Genomic DNA, 22,868 nt, shown 5'->3' with positions numbered 1-22,868 from the left:
AAGTCTCAATGAAGATTGTCAGTCATTCGAGGTCACGGGATATCTAGAAGCACTAAGTGAAGTAAAACTGGATTTGCTGTTTTAAACCTGAAATTATTCACATCAGGGTCTTCATCAATTCCACTGAAGTTACTGCCAAGATGGCGTCGGTCTATACCACCCACTTTGAGCTTCATTCTGGCTCTTCAGAAACCTGTGGGTGATGCGTTATAATGGAACCCACCTACGTTCTCGCAAAGACACGCCCCTCCGGAGCATTCAAGCTCCAGGATTGGCCAGGCGTCATGGGATTACAAGAAGACAAAGCTTTAGACTAGTACTTTAGCAGTTATGCTGCCCAGTTTATAATTAGTGGTGGATGAAGTACTCAGCTCTTATAGAAATACTGTGTTACAAGTTATTATGAGCATCAAAATATACTTCAGGTACCAAATGTTTATTGTACTTATCATGCAGAATGGCACATTTCAGGAAAATGCATGTTATTATTACAATTATTATTATTATTGTTATTATTATAAACTTTGTTCATTCGGTGCTGAGTTTGAAAGAGAGTCTGAAGTAAAATATATTCAAAAAGTAACTGTAATGTCATTGCTACTGCTCATGCCAACTCTCAACAGAGATGAGCAAAGAAGTGAGATGTCTCACTCGTTACCAACTTCAGCTATCAGCTTTATGATTATTAACATTGTTAATCATAATTGTCTACTAAATACTCCTGAATGTTCCTTTGAACCTGTGTTCAACCAAAGAATTACAGTTGCTTTTGATGCACTTGATTCTACTTTTATCTGCTCTTAGAGCTGAGTCCAGGGCGTCTGAGAGGACATAAAGGAACCTGCGGAACCACTCCACTGTTTTTGCAGATGTAGTTTAGCCCAGATGTTCCCAGATGGTGTGCGATGGGACTTTGTTCAAACCATGTATTATTATTACAATATACATATATGCATATATTTTCAGATGTGTTCAGTAATGTTGCTAGGTATCCGTCCTGTGTCTCTGAAGCATTAAAATTGAAAGGAAACAGTAAATAAAATGTAAATCCACTGGTCCTCATTTTGTACCATCTGGTGACTGTGTACATAGTCTTAATAATCCTGACGTGCTACTTTCTGCTTCAACAAGTCCAATGCTTCACAAATACATTTCATTTTAACAAGAAGAGCTACAAACTTGGTACTGGTAAATAAACTAACTAGACCACTGGCAAGAATGATTGATTCTGTTTTTACTCATGTTGACGATGAAGCATTATGCTTTACCGTCCAGGAGACGCTCCGTGTTAAAGCCAGAGAACCACTTTTTTGTTTATTTGAATTCTGGGGAGGGAGGACATTTCTATCAACTGAAACCAAAGTTACACATCAGAATCATTTAGTATCTGTTTTATTGACAGAAATCTCTCAGACACAGACTGTGTACAGTTAGTTCAGTCTTGTTTGTAGGTCAGGGACCATTTTGAGGAAATTTTTTACTCCTTCGTTCCTGGTGATAATATCATTTACATTTGTCAAGTTTGCAAAATCCAAATACTCTCCATCAAGGTACACACGTGGCATATCTAAATTCTCTATGTCTTCAGAGGGAGGCTCTGTGCAAACATCTGTAAAACGAAAACATGAATTCATTTAATTAATTTTAGAGACGAGGTTACAAAATGCAAAATAGCTGCAATGACTGCATTGTTTACAGTAGAAAACAATGCAGTCATGTAATTTATTCATACCTGCTTCTGGGTTATAGCTAAAAGGCTGTAGTAGGTTAAGACATTCTGCCTGCTTCTTGAAGTCCCCCATCTCATCAGCAGTCACAGTCCTTCTCTTACCTGAGGGACAAGAAAAAGAGAAGCATCTGAAGAATGATTTGCACGTGTATAAACAGTTAATAATGAATGTTTAAGATAAGCGATATAAAGCAGCATCTACGCTGTAACTAAATTGCTCTCTCCCTTAGATCTAAGTCAAGATTTAATGTCCTTTTTTATTCCTGTATCTCTGATGTTATTACTATTATTATTAGTAGTAGTTTCTTACTCAGCAACTGAAGACCGCTGAGTTTACGTCCAAATGCGTACTGTTGTGCTTGAAACAGCAGACAGTCCGAACAGTCAGTTTTCAGGAAGTTCATTTCAGGTACAGACCCTGGAGAGCAAACACACGCACACGCACACACACACACACACACACACACACACACACACACATTTCAAATGTCTTTGTGCTGGTATGTCACCAAATATTTGCGCAGCATCTTTCATTAATATTTTAACCCACTCACCTGATTGGAGAGTGTGCCTCAGTGTCACATTGGGCAGGACTGTGACAAAGAAGTCAGAACTGACATTAGATTTGTAGACGTCAATGAAATGTCAAAAAAATTCAACCTCCTCGCTTCAAACCTACAATATACTGATATTATCAGGTTCATCACTTTGCTCAATTCCATGATTTAGATCTTCCCAGCGTACCTCTAAGATCAGGGAATCTTTTTCAAAGGGGAATCTCCTACCGCTGCCACCATGACAAAAAAAAATATTTAAGATTGAAAAATTGGCATTTTTTGCCCCTTTAGCTGATAGCATAAAGAGGCCTAAACGGTTTGAATAAAAATGTTTTTTAAAAAAGTTGAATAAGAACTGTTTGCAAAAGAGATAAAGTGTTGTTGCTGGACACAAAGTTCATTTTTGTGCGAGTAAAAAATGTTTGCACAGCACAATTTCTTAATACTGATAAGATAGCCCACTCACCTAATTGGAAAGTGCCATTTTCCAAAGTCATCTTAAGGGCAGCCGTGAAACAAATGCCAAACCTGTCACAGGTAGAAACAAGTATGTGAAGTTATGAACCAAAACCCAGAATATTCAGCCAAGGAACAAGAGATCAGATCTGAATCATGGTGGTCTTCATTATTGGACTTGACTCAAAAAATTTTTAAACAATTCTGAAATTTTAATTTACGCTTTTGCTGAACTGATGACAATGACAGCATCACTATTGTCAATAGCAGTGACTTTCATCCAGTAGCTTTCCAGAAAATCCTTTTTTAAATCTTCAACTTTTTGGTTGCTTGAGCTTTCGGCTACTACCATCCACTTGCCCAGCATCTGAAACATGAGATGTCTCTGTCAACGGCATACAATGACAATTGGACACATTGGATTATGTTTTGTTTTTATGAAGATGAAGGAAAATATAGTTTGAAGCTCATTGACAGAAGAAAGAGAGATTGTGAGAGACAGGCGGCAAGTGAGATGAGGGTGTCTTACCTGCTCTCTTGTGATTTCAAGAGTTTGTGTCAGACTGTCACAGCTGGTCACAGGAGCTGACTGTCCCACAGACAGAAGGCTGAGCACGGCCACAGCAACGTGAATAAACCTCATCGTGGCTTGCCTGATGATTGTGTTTGCTTCAAGCTTAATACTGGTGCATATAAGTTCAGAGGCTCATCCCACATGAAATGACAGAGTCCAGAGTTGTTTACACATGTGTTGTAATCTGGTCTAAAGGTTGATAAAGAGTAAAGTTTATTGGCTTTTATTCGGAAATTGCATTGCCCTCAGACATGTATGGTCACTAAATCAGTATGTTTGTGTTAGTGTAGAGAGTGTAAAGATCAATAACTTGACCATATTCTACTGACGATAGCTAATTGGCACATTTTAAGCTATTAAATACTTGCCAAATTGTATCAATCAGTTCCTAAAGCACACGAACCAGGGGTTGGATGTACAAATGATGTGTACGTGCAAAAACCAGGCGCTATTTTACACTTATTTTAATGGGAAAATATCACTTACTGCAGCTTTAAGGTGATAATGTGTCAATTAATGCAGGTTTAGGTGAAAGACCTGTTCCAAGGGTCAGTTTAGATCAGTTATCAAGCCAACTAACAATCCTGCTTCTTGATAAAGGCCCAAGACTATTTCTTTTTAACTGTCCACGTGTTATAAATCACATCACAAAGCACATCTCAGTTTAATTAAACTTATGGCCATTTGCTAGCAAGTAGAAGAACAGGCAGAACAGAAAAAGAAGGCCCTTTTTGAATATGGTATAGATTTAGTTTTTCCCTCTCAGCACACATCTTGATTTATAAAAACATCCAGATACTGAGACTGAGAGAGAACAAATCCTCTTGGTTTTAGGTCACTCAGCTGTTGGTGATTGTATGGGTCACACTCAGGGGATCAACATTGTAGCATCAACAAATTCACCGTCAGGTATGTTCCAAAGTTACACCAGGGGGTCAAGCATACCATACAGTTGACATAACTTGAATAACTGTAAAATGATGCATTTGGAGTTTGTTTTGAAATTGACAAATGTCCCTAAAAAATTCAACTGATCTTTCTGTGGTCTTCCTACTTGGATAGTAAAGGACGCACATATTCCACAGACCCACGAAGCTCAGCTGTTGTGTTGGTTTATATGTTAAAAGACCCAAATCCACTTGATTACCACTGGGTTGCCTATCGGATCATCAGTCATTTTTCTATATATTTTGATTGTGGTCTGTTCTGTGTTAATCAAGGCATAAGGCCATATGCAGATATTTGTGGTGTGTGTGTGAGTATGTGCACGGTGATGCAGATGCAAATGTTCTTCGTAGATCTCAGACTGTGATTGGACCCTGCACAGAAAATGAGTCCTTTTTATATAATCTGGAGTGTTTTGTGTGTGTATGTGTGTTTGTGTGTATGAGGGAGAGAAAGATATATGTACATATGACTCATGAGCAGGTGTATGTACAGTAATAAACTACCAATAAACAAGGCTATGGGCATCCTCCTCTGTAAGTCACTGTCGTTTTTATTTCTGCTTGTTGACGTAAAGTCTCAATGAAGATTGTCAGTCATTCGAGGTCACGGGATATCTAGAAGCACTAAGTGAAGTAAAACTGGATTTGCTGTTTTAAACCTGAAATTATTCACATCAGGGTCTTCATCAACTCCACTGAAGTTACTGCCAAGATGGCGTCGGTCTATACCACCCACTTTGAGCTTCATTCTGGCTCTTCAGAAACCTGTGGGTGATGCGTTATAATGGAACCCACCTACGTTCTCGCAAAGACACGCCCCTCCGGAGCATTCAAGCTCCAGGATTGGCCAGGTGTCATGGGATTACAAGAAGACAAAGCTTTAGACTAGTACTTTAGCAGTTATGCTGCCCAGTTTATAATTAGTGGTGGATGAAGTACTCAGCTCTTATAGAAATACTGTGTTACAAGTTATTATGAGCATCAAAATATACTTCAGGTACCAAATGTTTATTGTACTTATCATGCAGAATGGCACATTTCAGGAAAATGCATGTTATTATTACAATTATTATTATTATTGTTATTATTATAAACTTTGTTCATTCGGTGCTGAGTTTGAAAGAGAGTCTGAAGTAAAATATATTCAAAAAGTAACTGTAATGTCATTGCTACTGCTCATGCCAACTCTCAACAGAGATGAGCAAAGAAGTGAGATGTCTCACTCGTTACCAACTTCAGCTATCAGCTTTATGATTATTAACATTGTTAATCATAATTGTCTACTAAATACTCCTGAATGTTCCTTTGAACCTGTGTTCAACCAAAGAATTACAGTTGCTTTTGATGCACTTGATTCTACTTTTATCTGCTCTTAGAGCTGAGTCCAGGGCGTCTGAGAGGACATAAAGGAACCTGCGGAACCACTCCACTGTTTTTGCAGATGTAGTTTAGCCCAGATGTTCCCAGATGGTGTGCGATGGGACTTTGTTCAAACCATGTATTATTATTACAATATACATATATGCATATATTTTCAGATGTGTTCAGTAATGTTGCTAGGTATCCGTCCTGTGTCTCTGAAGCATTAAAATTGAAAGGAAACAGTAAATAAAATGTAAATCCACTGGTCCTCATTTTGTACCATCTGGTGACTGTGTACATAGTCTTAATAATCCTGACGTGCTACTTTCTGCTTCAACAAGTCCAATGCTTCACAAATACATTTCATTTTAACAAGAAGAGCTACAAACTTGGTACTGGTAAATAAACTAACTAGACCACTGGCAAGAATGATTGATTCTGTTTTTACTCATGTTGACGATGAAGCATTATGCTTTACCGTCCAGGAGACGCTCCGTGTTAAAGCCAGAGAACCACTTTTTTGTTTATTTGAATTCTGGGGAGGGAGGACATTTCTATCAACTGAAACCAAAGTTACACATCAGAATCATTTAGTATCTGTTTTATTGACAGAAATCTCTCAGACACAGACTGTGTACAGTTAGTTCAGTCTTGTTTGTAGGTCAGGGACCATTTTGAGGAAATTTTTTACTCCTTCGTTCCTGGTGATAATATCATTTACATTTGTCAAGTTTGCAAAATCCAAATACTCTCCATCAAGGTACACACGTGGCATATCTAAATTCTCTATGTCTTCAGAGGGAGGCTCTGTGCAAACATCTGTAAAACGAAAACATGAATTCATTTAATTAATTTTAGAGACGAGGTTACAAAAAGCAAAATAGCTGCAATGACTGCATTGTTTACAGTAGAAAACAATGCAGTCATGTAATTTATTCATACCTGCTTCTGGGTTATAGCTAAAAGGCTGTAGTAGGTTAAGACATTCTGCCTGCTTCTTGAAGTCCCCCATCTCATCAGCAGTCACAGTCCTTCTCTTACCTGAGGGACAAGAAAAAGAGAAGCATCTGAAGAATGATTTGCACGTGTATAAACAGTTAATAATGAATGTTTAAGATAAGCGATATAAAGCAGCATCTACGCTGTAACTAAATTGCTCTCTCCCTTAGATCTAAGTCAAGATTTAATGTCCTTTTTTATTCCTGTATCTCTGATGTTATTACTATTATTATTAGTAGTAGTTTCTTACTCAGCAACTGAAGACCGCTGAGTTTACGTCCAAATGCGTACTGTTGTGCTTGAAACAGCAGACAGTCCGAACAGTCAGTTTTCAGGAAGTTCATTTCAGGTACAGACCCTGGAGAGCAAACACACGCACACGCACACACACACACACACACACACACACACACACACACACACATTTCAAATGTCTTTGTGCTGGTATGTCACCAAATATTTGCGCAGCATCTTTCATTAATATTTTAACCCACTCACCTGATTGGAGAGTGTGCCTCAGTGTCACATTGGGCAGGACTGTGACAAAGAAGTCAGAACTGACATTAGATTTGTAGACGTCAATGAAATGTCAAAAAAATTCAACCTCCTCGCTTCAAACCTACAATATACTGATATTATCAGGTTCATCACTTTGCTCAATTCCATGATTTAGATCTTCCCAGCGTACCTCTAAGATCAGGGAATCTTTTTCAAAGGGGAATCTCCTACCGCTGCCACCATGACAAAAAAAAATATTTAAGATTGAAAAATTGGCATTTTTTGCCCCTTTAGGTGATAGCATAAAGAGGCCTAAACGGTTTGAATAAAATGGTTTTAAAAAAGGTGAACAAGAACTGTTTGCAAAAGAGATAAAGTGTTGTTGCTGGACACAAAGTTCATATTTGTGCGAGTAAAAAATGTTTGCACAGCACAATTTCTTAATACCGATAAGATAGCCCACTCACCTAATTGGAAAGTGCCATTTTCCAAAGTCATCTTAAGGGCAGCCGTGAAACAAATGCCAAACCTGTCACAGGCAGAAACAAGTATGTGAAGTTATGAACCAAAACCCAGAATATTCAGCCAAGGAACAAGAGATCAGATCTGAATCATGGTGGTCTTCATTATTGGACTTGACTCAAAAAAATTTTAAACAATTCTGAAATTTGAATTTACGCTTTTGCTGAACTGATGACAATGACAGCATCACTATTGTCAATAGCAGTGACTTTCATCCAGTAGCTTTCCAGAAAATCCTTTTTTAAATCTTCAACTTTTTGGTTGCTTGAGCTTTCGGCTACTACCATCCACTTGCCCAGCATCTGAAACATGAGATGTCTCTGTCAACGGCATACAATGACAATTGGAAACATTGGATTATGTTTTGTTTTTATGAAGATCAAGGAAAATATAGTTTGAAGCTCATTGACAGAAGAAAGAGAGATTGTGAGAGACAGGCGGCAAGTGAGATGAGGGTGTCTTACCTGCTCTCTTGTGATTTCAAGAGTTTGTGTCAGACTGTCACAGCTGGTCACAGGAGCTGACTGTCCCACAGACAGAAGGCTGAGCACGGCCACAGCAACGTGAATAAACCTCATCGTGGCTTGCCTGATGATTGTGTTTGCTTCAAGCTTAATACTGGTGCATATAAGTTCAGAGGCTCATCCCACATGAAATGACAGAGTCCAGAGTTGTTTACACATGTGTTGTAATCTGGTCTAAAGGTTGATAAAGAGTAAAGTTTATTGGCTTTTATTCGGAAATTGCATTGCCCTCAGACATGTATGGTCACTAAATCAGTATGTTTGTGTTAGTGTAGAGAGTGTAAAGATCAATAACTTGACCATATTCTACTGACGATAGCTAATTGGCACATTTTAAGCTATTAAATACTTGCCAAATTGTATCAATCAGTTCCTAAAGCGCACAAACCAGGGGTTGGATGTACAAATGATGTGTACGTGCAAAAACCAGGCTTTTCAGTGCACACATATTTTTCTGGAGACAGTTGCAGGTGAAATGATGAGGTGGGCAGTCGGTTCAGGTTGTTGTCTACACAGCTTTCAGTAAACTTGGTTTTTAATTATTAATGAGTGCTGAATTTGTCATTCTTTTCATCCTGTTGGTTCTTTTCATTTGATCTTGAATTGTGAACTGTTTCAATATGAGCTCTCTAGATTAACAATTGATAATCCTTCTGATGTTTAATGATGTTGATTGAGATATTACCAGGTAATGACAGCTGTTCTGATGCTGTTGGAGAAGCTCGCTTATGAAACACAATCAGTTGTACTTTTTCCTCTTAGCGCATGAGGTGGAACGGGCACAATCAATAAACCAACAGAGTTTCCTGTCGATGCACTTTGTAAACTCTGATTTTAACGTTGCTCTATAAATAAAGTTTATTATTGTTGTTATTATTCCAAATGTTTCAGTGGAACATTAGTTAGTTTGTGTTAGCGGACTCCATTTCTAAACCTGCTAAGCTACTGTTGCTCATTTGGACTGTCACATAAAATCCCACCCAAGTCCTTCACGTCTTCAATCTTCCACAGGCTTGTATAGGCAACCAAGAGAGAGAGAAGGTCTCATTTTTCACATCACGTTACAGTCCGCTCACATATGGCCAATAAAAATGTGATTAATACATGTAAAATACCTCAGATTGTTACATAGAGCCCCTTTAAGGGCGTTTCTGCAACCATTTGTGGATAACTGTGAGGGGAAATGAAGCTTGTGCATGTTTGCCCATTGGCACAATGATTAAGATTTTTAAAACAGAATAAGGCATTTGTGTAAGAATGCATATGAATATGTCTGTCTTTGTGCGTACACTATCGAGTGCCTACCGAGTGCGTTCTTTCGTCATAGAAAGGCTCGGCGGCCACACAGTGCTCAACACTGCAGCAGGAAAACAAGGGGGAGAGCAAAGGGCAATGCCTAGGTGTACCAAGCTCCTGACCTGATATTTTGATTTAATCAATATCTGTTGGCAGGACAGGATGTGTTCAAACAAGAATTTATTTATTTAAAAGAATAAACACCTCAGAAAAAGGACACTTTCCCTGTAAGAGGAGAAACATGGCAGATGTGTTGATATGGTCTGCTAAGGGGGCAAAAAAAGAAAAAAAAGAAAAAAGAAAGGTAAGAACATACAGAAAGGCAAATCTAGTTGCTGTTGACGTTTTTGGTGTTGTTGTTATTTACTGTGTCTCATGTATTTAAAAAAGCAGACACTTTTGTCCAAAAGTGCATGTAGGAAATAAATAGTCCTACCAATCACAACATAACAGGCAAATATAACCCCCCTTACTTTATTCTCTGTGTCCTCAAAAACAAATTATACCTCCAGATAATACAAAATTTAAATACTCTTAAATACCTTAGTCAAACTAAGGTCCCGTCTCTCACTTGGGTAGATAGCCAATCATACTTGATTAAGGGGGTGGCCAATCAGATTCTCTTCCTGTGGTTTCAACAGTTTGGATCATTCTCTCACAGCTGGTCACAGGAGCTGACTGTCCCACGGACAGAAGGCTGAGCACGGCCACAGCCACGTGAATAAACCTCATCATGGCTCGCCTGATGATTGTGTTTGCTTCAAGCTTAAAACTGGTGTGTTAAAGTTCAGAAGCTCATCCAACATGAAATGAGTCCAGAGTTGTTTGCGCACGTGTTTTAGTCTGGTTTAAAGGTTGATAAAATGAAAAGTTTATTGGCTTTTATCCAGAAATTGAGTCGGCCTTCATCATCTGAACAGCAACTTATATGGTAACTAAATCAGTGTGATGGTGTCAGTGTATATCAGGGAGGTGCAGAGAATGTTAGAGGGTCAGGGCTGAAATTCATTAAAGGGTTTTTTTGTAAATATTTAGATAAATCAATGCCTTGAATGACTACTTTTTGGGATGTTAAAATGTATCTATTTACAACAAACCCATGATGGATGTTGGTTGAAAAACTGTTGCAGTGCTTTACAGATTCCCTGATTATGCAAAAGGTATCACACTATCAATTATTAGCTGGCACATACAACCAACAAACGAACAAGCTAACAAACTGGCATGTACAATGTTTTACCAAGTCACCCGTTACGTACCTGGGTGTTTCAGTAGTGCATCAGACTGGACTGAAATGTCCAGTAAATCCATTTCAGTAACATATTTAGTCCAAAATACGTTATTCCATGATTAAATGGTGAGAAACTGAGATCGTGGATGCTTTTTTCATGCTTTTATCTGCCAAAAAACTCACACCAGGCATCATTATATCTCTACACAGGAGATCCTGAGATGGCAGCCGTTTGATTGACAGCTCATTTGAGCAGATATGAGCTTCTAAGCCCATCCTACAACAACCAATGAGTGAGTGACCCACTCTGTCTTCTTTTTCGTCTCTCCTGAGCCACCTACATGCCAGCCTCCAGGTGACTGAAACTATTGTATTTGTCAATAGTTTCACTTCAATTACTGGGTGGTTTACTGGCTGTTGCTGTCGACTTTGGCAACTTTATTTTGTTTTTGTGTCTAACGTGTAACTACAGAATGGCCATATACAGTATCTTATTCAGGGCTGTTTTTGAAATTGAGAAAAAGAATAAGGTGTAGGCTACATAAAGCGAGATATCAAAAAGCAAAAAATAATGATGACGCTAATTACAATATAAAGAAAACTAGTCAGTTCCTCCAACTTAACTTTTGTTTTGTTTTTTTATTTCTAATGTATATCAGGAGGAAAACGTTCTTTCTCATACAAAACTACTAATGGCAAGGATGAAAATCTAATCATAAATCAGTTCACAAACATATCAAAAAGACTGTCCAGGATTCTTGCTACTCGATGTCCCATCTTGGCCTCCAATAAGGAGTTGAGAGCACTGAGCCCCTCGGAGGGCGAGATGTTGTCCGGGCAGATTTCTGTGTACATACACATTAAGAATAAGTCACAATACAGACAGCTCTGTACAACATTATGGAGGCACAGTATGTGGAGATTAAAAATAATTTCATCAAAATTCTCACCAGAATTTGTGTCTATCATTATGGCCGACGGCATCTGAAGACATTCTACTTGTGTCTTGAACATCTCCAGAACAGCGGGTGAGACACTGTTTGTTTTACCTGGGAATGAAGATGTCACAGTTCAGAACAGCCGAAGGAGTTGCATGCTGGTAAGATGTTTAAACCATAAAGACTATGAAAGACAGGACACCTAACAAACAAAGATACTTAGACAGAGTCATTGGAGACGGCCTATTGAGTATAAACGTGTACTCCATCTATCAGGCTCATCAAAGTGAGTATTTCTTACTAAAAAGCATCAGACTGGTGAAAGTGTCTTTGCCAGAGGTAATTTCTTCATAGACGACCAGACAGTCGGAGCAGTCAGTTGGCAGGTAGACTTCCTTGAGGTAGAAAGGTTGTTCTGTAAAAGTTACACACATACAAAACCCAGGAAATGTTAGAAAAGGAGTGTTTGAATGCAAATGTCCTCTCTGAAGAATCTCTCAGCATTGTGGCTCTTCTTAACTCACCAATTAACATTGTGCTGTTTTCAAAGGTCACATTATATAATAAGCTGGAACACTTGCCATATCTGTGAGGGAAAAAGTAAAGGCTGCATCAGAAAATAATATCATAATGGATTCTTTAGCATTTCAATGACTCCAAGTGTATGAAAGGTGTTTATTGTCATGATGAACGCACACAGAATTATTTACTTCGTAATACTTTTTGGTTTCTTTGGGCTTGTTTTGGTTTTATGACCTGCAACTCTAATGTTTCCCTTCACTCTGTCCTCTGTCTCATCTGTGTTGATTCTGGACACATTTACCATGTGGCCAGAGACATTGCTCTCGCTTCTGCTGCTGGGGGCTCTCTGCAGGTAATGTGATAAATATTTTCCTCATAAAAAAACATATTATTTCACCCATCCGCATCCCATCTTCTTTTAACCGGAGTGGGAAGTTTCATGATCTAGCCCGGCCAATCTGCACACGGGGATGCGCAGCAGCATTCTCCTCCTCAGTTTAATATCAGTGTGTTTGCTTACATGCGCTCAAATGTTAATGGCACAGAGGATTGGGAGACCACATATCTGTCTCTCAGCGAAGATGGGTGCTGCTGTTTAAATAGCAATGCACCTGCTGCAGGCGCACCTGACTTTTAAAGGGAATGTGAGATGACACTCTGGTTTAGTTCATGTTACGCCCAAAGTGCACCCATTATTAATTAAAGGACTGCCTACAGTCCCTTGTGCCGTGCTCCTTACTTTGCACCCAGATTATGCACCTTTTAACTAGCAAAAGGGAGTTGGACACGCCCTAAATGCACTGGAGCCGTGGACTTTAGACCATGTACCATAGATCATTTAGGCCCCACAGACTTGTTAAAGGAAATAATACAAATCATTTGTGTGTGTGTGTGTGTGTGTGTGTGTGTGTGTGTGTGTGTGTGTGTGTATCATCATGGCAAAATCATGGTTGTCCTGGAGACACTTTTTGTAGTGCTAACTAACATAAAACATAAGTTTTTGTCTGTCTGTAGGCATTTTTTTGTCAGTGCGATAGCGTCACAAACATGCAAAATAGTCACAAAACTTCACAGGCGTGTGGTTGAGATCAAAATGGAGGCTGAGTTCAACGATGTACGTGGTCCGAGCGTGTGTAGTCATGGGTCGTAACAGGAACATGTACATGGCATTGTGGTGGGTATTATCCCATCGTAAGATAATCTCTACTAGTTATATATCTCGTTATAACAAAGAGAGTTTCTTAGTTTATTACAGCATCAGCTCTACATTGCTATGTGGTCCAAACTGAACATTTTGAAATAATTGAAACCATCAGGATTCGTCTTTAGAAATTCCTATGGGATAGTTATTGGTTGGAGATGACTTATTTCCCTCTAACAGCAGAAACATGTTGCCTACAGCGTTGTGGTGTAATAGTGTTGGTGGGGATTTACATTCTCTGAGTCTGGATGAGATTGAGGATGTTGCTCTTGGTGGTTGCAGTGATGTCCAGCCAGACACTGGTCATCAGATGGCCCAGGGAGCGGCTTCCTGGGAGGTCAGAGCTCCCCCCGATGTACAGCCATTTCCCCAACATCTGGAGCACAGAGAGAGAGAGAGAGAGAGAGAGAGAGAGAGAGAAAGAGCACAGAATAAGTGTCAGTGTTTCTCAACCTCTGGGCCAGGACTTCTTGTGGGCTTGTAGAAGATTTGTTTGATATACTAGATTAAATATGTATATGTTAAATATGGGAAATGATAGAAAAAACATCTAATGGAAAATGTTCTTCATGAAAAAGAAACCCAAATTATACTATAATAAAGATATTAATTTATTTGGTAGCTCATTCAAACAATGTTTTCCACTCAAAAAGACAAGAAGAAAGTTGGTTGGAAACCAACTCACCTTAAAAGAATATAAAACATAAAAAATTCATTGTATGCATATTTTACATTCATCCAGAAATGTTGTTTACTGTTTACTGTGTGTGCTTCTTATTGTCATTTAGATTTGTTTTAATTTCTCTTATTTTTTTCTTTTCTATAAGGGAGGGGAGGTCCGTTGTATAAGCCTGATGGCTTCTTGACCTCTCCTTACAAAGACATTGGGCTCTCCACACCTCTTATCGATTCATCATCTGGATTTTATGCAATATTATTTGTGTATAAATCAAACATAATACATTTGGCTCTCCATGCTCTCAAAACTTAATCACTGAATGATGCCATATTGAAATTTGGTAAACAGTTTGTTTTCACAGGTCTGTAATTTGAGGTCTGGACTGAAAATGTTCCTAAATATCTTCGAAAATTAAGATGCAAAGTAAATCAGGTGCACACTTACCTCTTCTTTGCTGATTGTTATTGGTGTTATCAGACTGTCACAGCTGCTCAGAGGAGCAGAGTGTCCCAGTGAGAAAAGACTCAGCAAAACAACAACAGCAACACACTTCATCCTCTAGATGGCTCTGATCTTGTTCTTATGAAGCTTTCCTTCTCTTTCTATGAGCCTCCCAGTTTGTCTTCCACACTCAGCTTTTATTTTGTCTTCAGGTGTCTCTCTTCAGGCTGCCACAGACTTTTTATCAACAGTCTCCCTCACCAGCATTTATGCACTTTTCTGTGAGCTGATGTAAGCAAAGTAAACAGACAGGGGAGACTTTGACCTGTGTGAGGGATTGATGGAATCTAGATCCGATCACATGTAACAGTACAGGCTGTTATTTATGCTAATGTATTTCGTTAATCTCTGTTAATCCTCTCGGATGTGTCACGGAAACTCATGAACACAAGGAGTCAGTCCAAATAAGGTTAATACATTTTTTGCACATTTATTTATTTAACATATTTTAACGTTCTTCTGTTTTGAATAGAAAAACGCAGTTTTCCTATTAATTAAAGCCAATTAATGCAACATTACAGGCATTGTTTATTTTATTCTTTAAGCCAGAGGCAGAGATGGTTGACGTATTCAGATCATACATTTTTTTATTTACATTTAGCAAAAATACTCCATTAGAAGTCCTCCAGTCAAATAATTCCTCATTATTTTAACTAATGTGCTGCTATTTATCTTGCCTTGAGATCATAAGGTTTAGTTTAAGGTTTCAGCTTCCTAACTCTTTGTTTCATTTAAATGTGCTGCTATTTAGGCCTATGTATATTTGTATATGAGTGTCTGTGCACATATCTTTTGTAGGAGTTGTATTTTTTATTGCACAAAAAAAATGAATGCATAAATAAGTATTAAAAGTATTTAAGTAGGATATCATTATGCAACTTGAGTGTTACATTTCAAATTGTGTAAAAAGTAAAACTCAAATGATCATTTGACCAAAAGAACATAAAAATTGAGAAACCCTATTGCTACTATGGACTATATCCAGAATTTTAGAAATACTGAGATAACAAGTCAAAAAACACCTGTTTCCACATCAACTATTAATTTGAAGTTCACTTGCACTTTGCCCTTCCCTACTGATAACCTTAGCTGTGATCCCCAGAGAGAACTGTGGCCTACAAATCAACAGCTTCCGTAATGTGCACACCTACAGGAAATACTACAAGAAAATAAACCTTTTCTTGCATTAAACATCTCTCTTTGAGAGAAGCACGGTTCCTTGTGCCCTACAACTGAGCCAGGAGATGTTAATGTCTATAAACAGCTATAACTCCTTCTGTACAGCATTCATAACAGCTCAATAAAACTTATAATCATATGTTTCAGTAGTTTAAACAGTCAGCCAATATGTCTTTATCTTTATCTTCACTGTGTATCTTTGTTCTATATTATTTTGTGTGTAAAGAAAGATGTCAAATGGGTTTTGAAAAGTGTAATACAGAAAAATGTGATCATTATCTTACTCATCAATAGAAGATCTCTGATTTTCGTTCCAAACATCTGGCTTTGTGTTTGGAGCAGCAGACAGTCAGCCAGTTTTCAGTAGGTTCATTGCAGGTAAACTGAGAACACATGCTGGGGAACACGCAAACATAAAGATACAAAGTGCTGTTGCGGTTCGAGACACAAAGCTGAAATGTGTTTGTGTTTCTGTCAGACAAATTATTTTCACAGCATGTTTCATTGATATCCTACTCACATGACTGGAGGATGTGTTTCATGGTCACATTGGGTAGGGCTTTGACAAAGAAGTAGAAACTGACATTAGATTTGTAAACATCAATGATTTGTCATAAAAATTCTACCTCCTGTGTTCTAACCTACAATAATCTGATATTATCAGGTTCATCACTTTGCTCAGCCCCATAATTCAGATGAATCCAACGTGCCGCCAAGATCTGGGAATCTTTTCTAGATGCCTCCTTTCTTACTGCAGCATATTGCTGCCACCATGAAGAAACAAGATATTTGAGATTGAAACATGGGCATATTGCATCATCAGCAATTTATTTTTGTCTATTTAATGCGAGGGCAGGCTGATACTGGTGATTTTATTCATAATGTAGGCAAATAGTTGACAATGACGATGGTATTTTTTGTTGCATTAATATGTTTTTGAAGTCAGTTTTTATACCTTGAGGAAATAGAAAAAATAAAAGGATAAAGAGGCCTATTAGTTGACAGTTTATATAAAACAGAGTGACTTTTAAATTACTTGAATAAGAACTCTTTGCAAAGAAGAAAAGGTACTGTTGCTGGACATGAGGTTCAGATTTATCTGTGCAGGTCTACTCACCTGGTTGAAGAGTGCTGTTTTCCAAGGTCATCTTAATCGTTGTTGTGAGACAAAGGCCAAATCTTTCATGGGTTTCAAGTTACTGAAAAAAAAAAACTGGCAAATGTAACATATATTCATACGTGAATCATTGTGGCCTGAATTACTGGACTAAAAAAAAATTAAATATAATTTCTAATGTCTTTTTTCTCCTTCCCATTTAATGAACTCGTCATTAGCAGCAGTGATTTCTGACCAGAAGCTGTCCTCGAGATTCCTTGTTTCTTTCAGTTACTATCATCCACAAACAAAAAAATTGTCCCTTAGTTGCATAAGATGACAAATGGACACATTATACTTTTATTTGTTTGTTGTAAAGATGAAGAAAATGATGAAATGGAAAGTGTGAGTTTGAGAGTGAGAAGAGGGAGTTTACCTGCTCTCTTCCTGTGATTTCAAGAGGTTGGATCAGACTCACAGCTGGTCACAGGAGCTGACTGTCCCACAGACAGGAGGCTGAGCACGGCCACAGCAACGTGAATAAACCTCATCATTGCTTGCCTGATGATTGTGTTTGCTTCAAGCTTAATACTGGTGCATTAAAGTTCAGAGGCTCATCCCACATGACTTGACAGAGTCCAGAGTTGTTTACACATGTGTTGTTATCTGGTCTCAAGGTTGAAGAGGTGAGGAGTTTATTTGCTTTTATTCAGAAATTTCACTTAGGCCTCCAAAGAGACATTTATGCTCACTGACTCAGTGTTTATTCAGAGCATAGGACTTTAACTGCTCTTTGTATAAGAGTTCTGTTAAAAAGTCCTGCCTCTGCAAATGTTCTGAAGATTTTAAATGTCAATCACAAACAGAAAAATGAAAAAAATCTGATTCTCCAAAACAAATATTGTGATATCATCGCTTTTATTGTCAGAACTTTTGGCCTCATACAGTATGCAGGCACATCTTGTCAGTCTTGACCATGTTAGTTTTCTTTCATTGCAGCCACGCTGCTGGAGATAATGTTGATAAGCTCATTCATTCCACCTTCGGTGTTGATTAGTTTTTGAAGCTGGTCGAACACTTCGGGGATGTCGGTCATTACATCGGTTAGATCAGTGGTCTCTGTTTCTTGGGAGGAAGAGTCGTCTGGGCAGACACCTGTGAGGCAGAAATTAGCAGTGTTGTAAAAAGTGCTCAAAAGTCAGACTTGAGTAAAAGTACAGATTTTGTGTTCATACATTACTCTGGTAAAAGTGAAAGTCACCCATATGAATAGTACTTGAGTACTTAAGTATCAAAAGTAAAAGTAAATTATACACATATTTGGCTTTGATGCAGTATGTAATCTGCAAATTAACTAAAGTAATCTTATAAATGTGGTTTATTAGTAGAAAGTACAATATTTGCCTCCAAAATGTAGTGGAGTGGAAGTATCAGGCAGCAGGAGATGTACTGAAGGACAGTACTTGAGTTAATGTACTCAGTTACATTTGATCAGCAGAAAAACAGAAAACTCAACAAACAGGCTCTTTTTGTAACCGAGATGATTACAAAAAAAACACTTCCTCCTTTATTTGTATTTAAGTATCTGATGTTAAATGTACTACAAGAAAAAGTAAATGATACATATATGTTCATGTATTTACAGTATATACTGTCTACTATTAGTCGACTGATTATCAGAATTAGTGTTTTTTATATGGTTGTTGATTAAATAAATGTATTTAAAAATGTCCTACTTCGGCAGTAGCCAGATTACATGCGTTTAAGGTGCAATGTAAGAATTCGCAGCCTGGCGAATTCATGCTCCAAACAAATAGGGGGCAGCATATCTTCAGAGTAACCAATGACTGCTGTTAACTGTAGCTGCCATTAGATAGTTAGTCAAGCTAGCCATGAGCTAGCGCTTCTGTAACCATGTCATGGGAGCTTGGAGCACCGGAGGAGTGTTGGTGTCGTTTACTATCGGACTATCACCTCATGAGGTTAAACGTGGCTAGGGGCTAGCTAGTTAGCATGCTAACAGCAACATCAGAACTGTTATTAAAATTCTTTTGATATTTTTTAGTGGTTTAAACTAATATTCTTATGTTTTGCACTTTGAAACATCATACCTTTTTCTGGGTCCAGGAAGGCAGGTGGTGGTAGGCCGGTACACTCCACCTGCTTGGCGAACTCTTCCAGCTCAGCAGCAGTCACCTTCGCTCTCTTGCCTGACAGACAGAACAAGTTAGCAAAGGAGCTATGAAGTAGCCTATAAAGAGCGTATGCAAGGTCACAGCGTAGACAAGACTAGTCAGGCAAGTAACTTCAGAGACTTAAACACAAGAAGATGGACTTTTATAACTAGAAGTGCAAGCTAGAATTGGGCGTTGCAACTTAAACCTGAGGTGTTGTGAGATTTTTAATCGAGTGGGTAAAAACGACAAAGTTCTGCTACACAATTTTATAATTTGTTTTAATATTGGACCAGTTCCTGTCTCAGTTATTTAAATGAAACCATATAAGAAGTTCAGAGGGGAAATGTCATTGTGTTGAAAGTGTCAACAACTCAAACACATCTGAAAAAAGAACAACTTGGCCCAAACTAGACTCTGTCGTTTGCAGTGGCGGTCCTAGCTTGCATGACTCCCTGGGCGAACCTCACCTACAATAACTTGCCCAACACTGGTCATTTGTAAGTACCCTGATGCACCCGATGGTTTATACAGAAAACCATCTGCTCAATCGCATCTCGGGTCATCATCCCCAGAATGCTCTTTACAGGGACTGCATCTCTCCGGGAGAGCAGCTGATCTCATCTTAATCTGGTCGTATGAAGGCAATATGAATGATTTTACCGCTAATACATGGCATTTGGAGCTACGTTTCTTTGGGTAATATTTGACCAGACCTCATCAAGGATGGACAAACGGATGGATCACGTCAACTCTGCAGAAACAAACAATTGCAAACAAGGGCAGACGGACTTGGCACTCCAAACAAACAACTGTTTGTTGGAAAATGTTTGATTAGTGTGCCACAGGCTTGAAGTTCAGTGTGAAAAGTCCTTGAATACTTTAAATATAAAGTAGCATGAAAGAGAAGTACTCTAGTTAAGAACCTCAAAAGCCATACTGAAGAACAATATTTGAGTAAATGTACTTAATTACCCAATATGTTGTATTAGGTCAAGATTGCAGACTGACATTATTGTATTTCCATAAGCACATCTTATGTATTCTTTTGAATGTTAAAGCAAGTACTTTTATTCTACATTCACTTTATCCGTCTGTAAATCTTAAGTCTTACTCAGGAGCTGGAGAGCACCAAACGTGTTTTGTCCCATGGTGTAGTTAGCGGAGATAACCAGGCAGTCGGGGCAGCTAGTTTTCAGTAAGACCTCAGAAGCCTTGGCAGGTTTCTCTGTGGACACATGCATACACAAACACACATCAACACAAACACAAACACAAAGTGCTAGTGCAATGCTGGACACAAAGTCCAAATCTGTTTATGCAGCGTGTTTCATCGATACCACTCACCCATAGAGAGAGTGCCGTTTTCCAATTTCATAGTAGCCGAGATTGTGAAGCAGGTGTCAAACCTTTCACCAGGAGAAACCACACATTAGACATGAAAATGTTTCAAGCTTGGAAAAAAATATCACTGAACAATCTGAGCAAGACTTTTGCTTGGAATCATGAAATGCAATCTCAAAATCTCGACACAATCATTAAATGTAGACTTGAAATTACATTTTCTGAGACTGGAAAACATCCATAACACCGCTCTCGTTAGATGCAGTGATTTTCACCCAGGAGCTCTCCACGAACATCTTCGTCAGCTTTTTGGATCCCGGGATGTTTGTGCTTTCTGCCAAGACCATCCACTTGCCCAGCAGCTGAAACAGATGGTATCTCCCTCAGTTGCATAATATCTTTGAACAAAAGATCCCAGATGGTGTGTTGTTCTTTGACAAGTGACATGAAAGTGTCTTACCTGATCGCTTTGGATTTCAATTAGTTTAGTTAGACTCTCACAGTTGTTTACAGGAGCTGACTGTCCGACGGACAGAAGACTGAGCACGGCCACTGCAACATGGACAAACCCCATCATGGCTCGCTTCTCACACAAAGAACCTAAATCTCTGTGTCTTTTTTAGCTTGAAGCTGATTGTGTCTTGTTCAACTTATGACTGGTGCACTGAAGTTCAGAGGCATCAGCCTACACAGAGCCCCGTGTTGTTTACATATGTGTTGCAATCAAGTGGAGAGCTGGATAAAGTAAAAGATTTATTGGGTTTTATTGAACTTAAAGGAACAGATGAAAAAATTAAAATTCACTCATTATCTACTCAGCCCCATGTTGATGGAAAGTTGGGTTAAGTTTTCAAAACAGTCCACAAAACATTTCTGGGGCTTCAAAGCAAACAGCATTGCAGCATTCTCCTAAACAACTGAAGTAGATGGGGACTGATTTGTAAAAGACGTTATTTACAACTTTGATGTTCAGTAGAGCTTGTGAGGCCAAATTCGAACAAGGTACATGCTAACATTTTTAGCTTAGCAAGAAAGATTTTGAGTGAAGTGAAGATTTTGGCCCATAAAAGGGTTTAAATAACATCTTTTCAAATCAATTTGGGATCTCTAGTGGTTTTTTTGTTGTTGTTTTTTTTCTTTTTAAAACAAGTGCCTATCTGCTTCAGTTGTTCAGGAGAATGCTGCAACGCTTTTTTGCTGTGAAGCTCCAGAAATGTTTTATCGACTACGAACTTTCCTCCAAAATTGATGTTAAATGATCTGTGCTTGCTTGGCAACACAATCATTTAACATAAAATTGTGAATTAAAGCAATAAAAACCAAAAATAACTATGAGTGTATTAAGAAAAAAAGTACCATTGTATTGGTGTTGATAACAATCAGTGATGGGTGGAGTACTGAAAACTTCTACTCAAATAAAAGTACAATTACTCCCATAAAGAATGACTCAAGTAAAAGTAAAAAAGTACCCGCTTTAGAAAGAAAAAGTGCAAGTTACTTTCCATTTTAATATTTTTTAATATTTTTCTTACCTGTCCACCAGAACACATAACGAATGCTCAGTTTTTATTACTTTTTTCAATTGCTTTTGTATATATGAGGGAGAACATGCTTTCTTATACAAAATGACTTATGGCACAGATAAAAACTGATTATGAATCATCATGTGTCCATCATGGGGCGAGGTGTGGTCTGGACAGATTTCTGTACACACACATTAAGAATAAGTCACTACTCAAAAAGCACTGTATGACATTATGGACATACAGTTGAGGAGATTTGTATAAATGTGTTAATCGTCTCACCGTCTTTTGTGTTAGTCTATATCGGCAACGGCATCTGGAGACATTCGGCTTGTCTCTTAAACATCTCCAGAACAGCAGGTGAGACAATGTTTCTCCTGCCTGGAAATAAAGATGTCAGAGTTCTGAACATTCTCAGGAGTTGCATGCCAAAAATGACTTTTGAACTAATAAAAAAGTCTGCAGCCTACTGAGTACAAGCAGTGTGTACTTCATCTATCAGGCTCATCTTGTGCCGATAAATGAGTATTTCTTACTAAATAGCATCAGACTGGTGAAAGTGCCTTTGCCAGCGATAATTTTGTCAAAGAGAACCAGACAGTCGGAGCAGTCAGTTGGCAGGTAGACTTGCTTGAGGTTGAAAGGTTGCTCTGTGAAAAGCACAAGGTACTTTTTAAAAAAAAAAAAAAAAAAAAAAAGGTCGTTTGTCATTACACAACACCGGGTGGTTTGACCAGACATTAGCGGGGAGCAGCCTTAAAGGGACAATGTGTAGTTTTGGAGAGGAAATTCAATCTCAGAATTGTATTATTTACAATATTAATGAGGTAATAATACAAAATCAGAAATATTTGTATTTGTATCTGTAACTTGAAAGAATGTTGTAATGTTGTTCTGATTATAGGAAAAGACAGTGTGAAGTTAATACACGACACTGGTGCAATAATCATGCTGTCTAATCAGCATCTTGATATGCCACAACTGTGAGGTGGGATGGATTATCTCGGCAAAGGAGA

The 22,868-nt window shown here is 38.3% G+C and overlaps 4 protein-coding genes and 1 long non-coding RNA gene across 7 annotated transcripts; all 5 read right to left on the bottom strand.

Annotated features, from left to right (window-relative positions):
* Positions 1-1,376: 1,376 nt before the first annotated feature.
* Positions 1,377-3,503, bottom strand: LOC140997769 (uncharacterized). The gene is made up of 7 exons (XM_073467792.1): positions 3,272-3,503; positions 2,964-3,109; positions 2,753-2,814; positions 2,284-2,322; positions 2,040-2,147; positions 1,733-1,831; positions 1,377-1,609 (listed from the first exon to the last, which is right to left on the bottom strand). The coding sequence occupies exons 1-7, from the start codon at positions 3,383-3,385 to the stop codon at positions 1,431-1,433; spliced, it is 747 nt and encodes a 248-aa protein (XP_073323893.1). The 5' UTR covers positions 3,386-3,503; the 3' UTR covers positions 1,377-1,430.
* Positions 3,504-6,211: 2,708 nt separating this feature from the next.
* On the bottom strand, positions 6,212-8,340 carry LOC140997777 (uncharacterized). The gene is made up of 7 exons (XM_073467805.1): positions 8,109-8,340; positions 7,801-7,946; positions 7,590-7,651; positions 7,123-7,161; positions 6,875-6,982; positions 6,568-6,666; positions 6,212-6,444 (listed from the first exon to the last, which is right to left on the bottom strand). The coding sequence occupies exons 1-7, from the start codon at positions 8,220-8,222 to the stop codon at positions 6,266-6,268; spliced, it is 747 nt and encodes a 248-aa protein (XP_073323906.1). The 5' UTR covers positions 8,223-8,340; the 3' UTR covers positions 6,212-6,265.
* Positions 8,341-11,314: 2,974 nt separating this feature from the next.
* LOC140997793 (uncharacterized) lies at positions 11,315-17,383 on the bottom strand. 3 transcript variants are annotated; one of them, XM_073467838.1, is made up of 9 exons: positions 17,248-17,383; positions 16,833-16,914; positions 16,236-16,274; positions 16,000-16,111; positions 13,590-13,732; positions 12,158-12,219; positions 11,935-12,048; positions 11,646-11,744; positions 11,315-11,540 (listed from the first exon to the last, which is right to left on the bottom strand). In XM_073467838.1, exons 5-9 carry the CDS (start codon positions 13,730-13,732, stop codon positions 11,416-11,418), a joined length of 543 nt encoding a protein of 180 aa, XP_073323939.1. In that variant the 5' UTR covers positions 16,000-16,111; positions 16,236-16,274; positions 16,833-16,914; positions 17,248-17,383; the 3' UTR covers positions 11,315-11,415. The 3 variants fall into 3 exon arrangements, with proteins under 3 accessions (XP_073323939.1, XP_073323947.1, XP_073323930.1); XM_073467846.1 differs by lacking the exons at positions 16,000-16,111; positions 16,236-16,274; positions 17,248-17,383 and having other exon boundaries at positions 16,833-16,919; XM_073467829.1 differs by lacking the exons at positions 16,000-16,111; positions 16,236-16,274; positions 16,833-16,914; positions 17,248-17,383 and adding an exon at positions 14,480-14,769.
* Positions 17,384-17,710: 327 nt separating this feature from the next.
* Positions 17,711-21,045, bottom strand: LOC140997784 (uncharacterized). Its single transcript, XM_073467817.1, has 6 exons — positions 20,790-21,045; positions 20,546-20,691; positions 20,333-20,394; positions 20,100-20,213; positions 18,923-19,021; positions 17,711-17,966 (listed from the first exon to the last, which is right to left on the bottom strand). Exons 1-6 carry the CDS (start codon positions 20,904-20,906, stop codon positions 17,791-17,793), a joined length of 714 nt encoding a protein of 237 aa, XP_073323918.1. The 5' UTR covers positions 20,907-21,045; the 3' UTR covers positions 17,711-17,790.
* Positions 21,046-21,827: 782 nt separating this feature from the next.
* LOC140997825 (uncharacterized) lies at positions 21,828-22,494 on the bottom strand. Its single transcript, XR_012179389.1, has 3 exons — positions 22,389-22,494; positions 22,135-22,233; positions 21,828-22,033 (listed from the first exon to the last, which is right to left on the bottom strand). It is a non-coding gene; the product is annotated as an uncharacterized lncRNA (long non-coding RNA).
* Between the last annotated feature and the right edge of the window lie 374 nt (positions 22,495-22,868).

This window comes from Pagrus major, chromosome 1 (assembly GCF_040436345.1).
Source record: "Pagrus major chromosome 1, Pma_NU_1.0".
Lineage (NCBI taxonomy): Eukaryota > Metazoa > Chordata > Actinopteri > Spariformes > Sparidae > Pagrus > Pagrus major.
The sequence above is the reverse complement of the archived record's forward strand: the minus strand, read 5'-3'. Positions and strand labels throughout refer to the sequence as shown.

Bases quoted from the DNA above. Each gene is read 5' to 3' on its own strand.
- LOC140997769 (XM_073467792.1), bottom strand. From the start codon at position 3,385: ATGAGGTTTATTCACGTTGCTGTGGCCGTGCTCAGCCTTCTGTCTGTG. The intron at 3,110-3,271 runs GTAAGACACCCT...CTCATGTTTCAG, and splicing joins TTGAAATCACAAGAGAGCAG to ATGCTGGGCAAGTGGATGGT. The intron at 2,323-2,752 runs GTGAGTGGGCTA...TCTTTGTCACAG, and splicing joins AAATGGCACTTTCCAATTAG to TCCTGCCCAATGTGACACTG.
- LOC140997777 (XM_073467805.1), bottom strand. From the start codon at position 8,222: ATGAGGTTTATTCACGTTGCTGTGGCCGTGCTCAGCCTTCTGTCTGTG. The intron at 7,652-7,800 runs GTAAATTCAAAT...TGCCTGTGACAG, and splicing joins GTCATCAGTTCAGCAAAAGC to GTTTGGCATTTGTTTCACGG. The intron at 6,445-6,567 runs GTATGAATAAAT...TTCGTTTTACAG, and splicing joins TAGCTATAACCCAGAAGCAG to ATGTTTGCACAGAGCCTCCC.
- LOC140997793 (XM_073467829.1), bottom strand. From the start codon at position 14,590: ATGAAGTGTGTTGCTGTTGTTGTTTTGCTGAGTCTTTTCTCACTGGGA. The intron at 12,049-12,157 runs GTGAGTTAAGAA...TAACTTTTACAG, and splicing joins AAACAGCACAATGTTAATTG to AACAACCTTTCTACCTCAAG. The intron at 11,541-11,645 runs GTGAGAATTTTG...GTATGTACACAG, and splicing joins AATGATAGACACAAATTCTG to AAATCTGCCCGGACAACATC.
- LOC140997784 (XM_073467817.1), bottom strand. From the start codon at position 20,906: ATGATGGGGTTTGTCCATGTTGCAGTGGCCGTGCTCAGTCTTCTGTCC. The intron at 20,395-20,545 runs GTAATTTCAAGT...TCCTGGTGAAAG, and splicing joins GTTTTCCAGTCTCAGAAAAT to GTTTGACACCTGCTTCACAA. The intron at 19,022-20,099 runs GTAAGACTTAAG...TCTGTCTGTCAG, and splicing joins TGGTGCTCTCCAGCTCCTGA to GCAAGAGAGCGAAGGTGACT.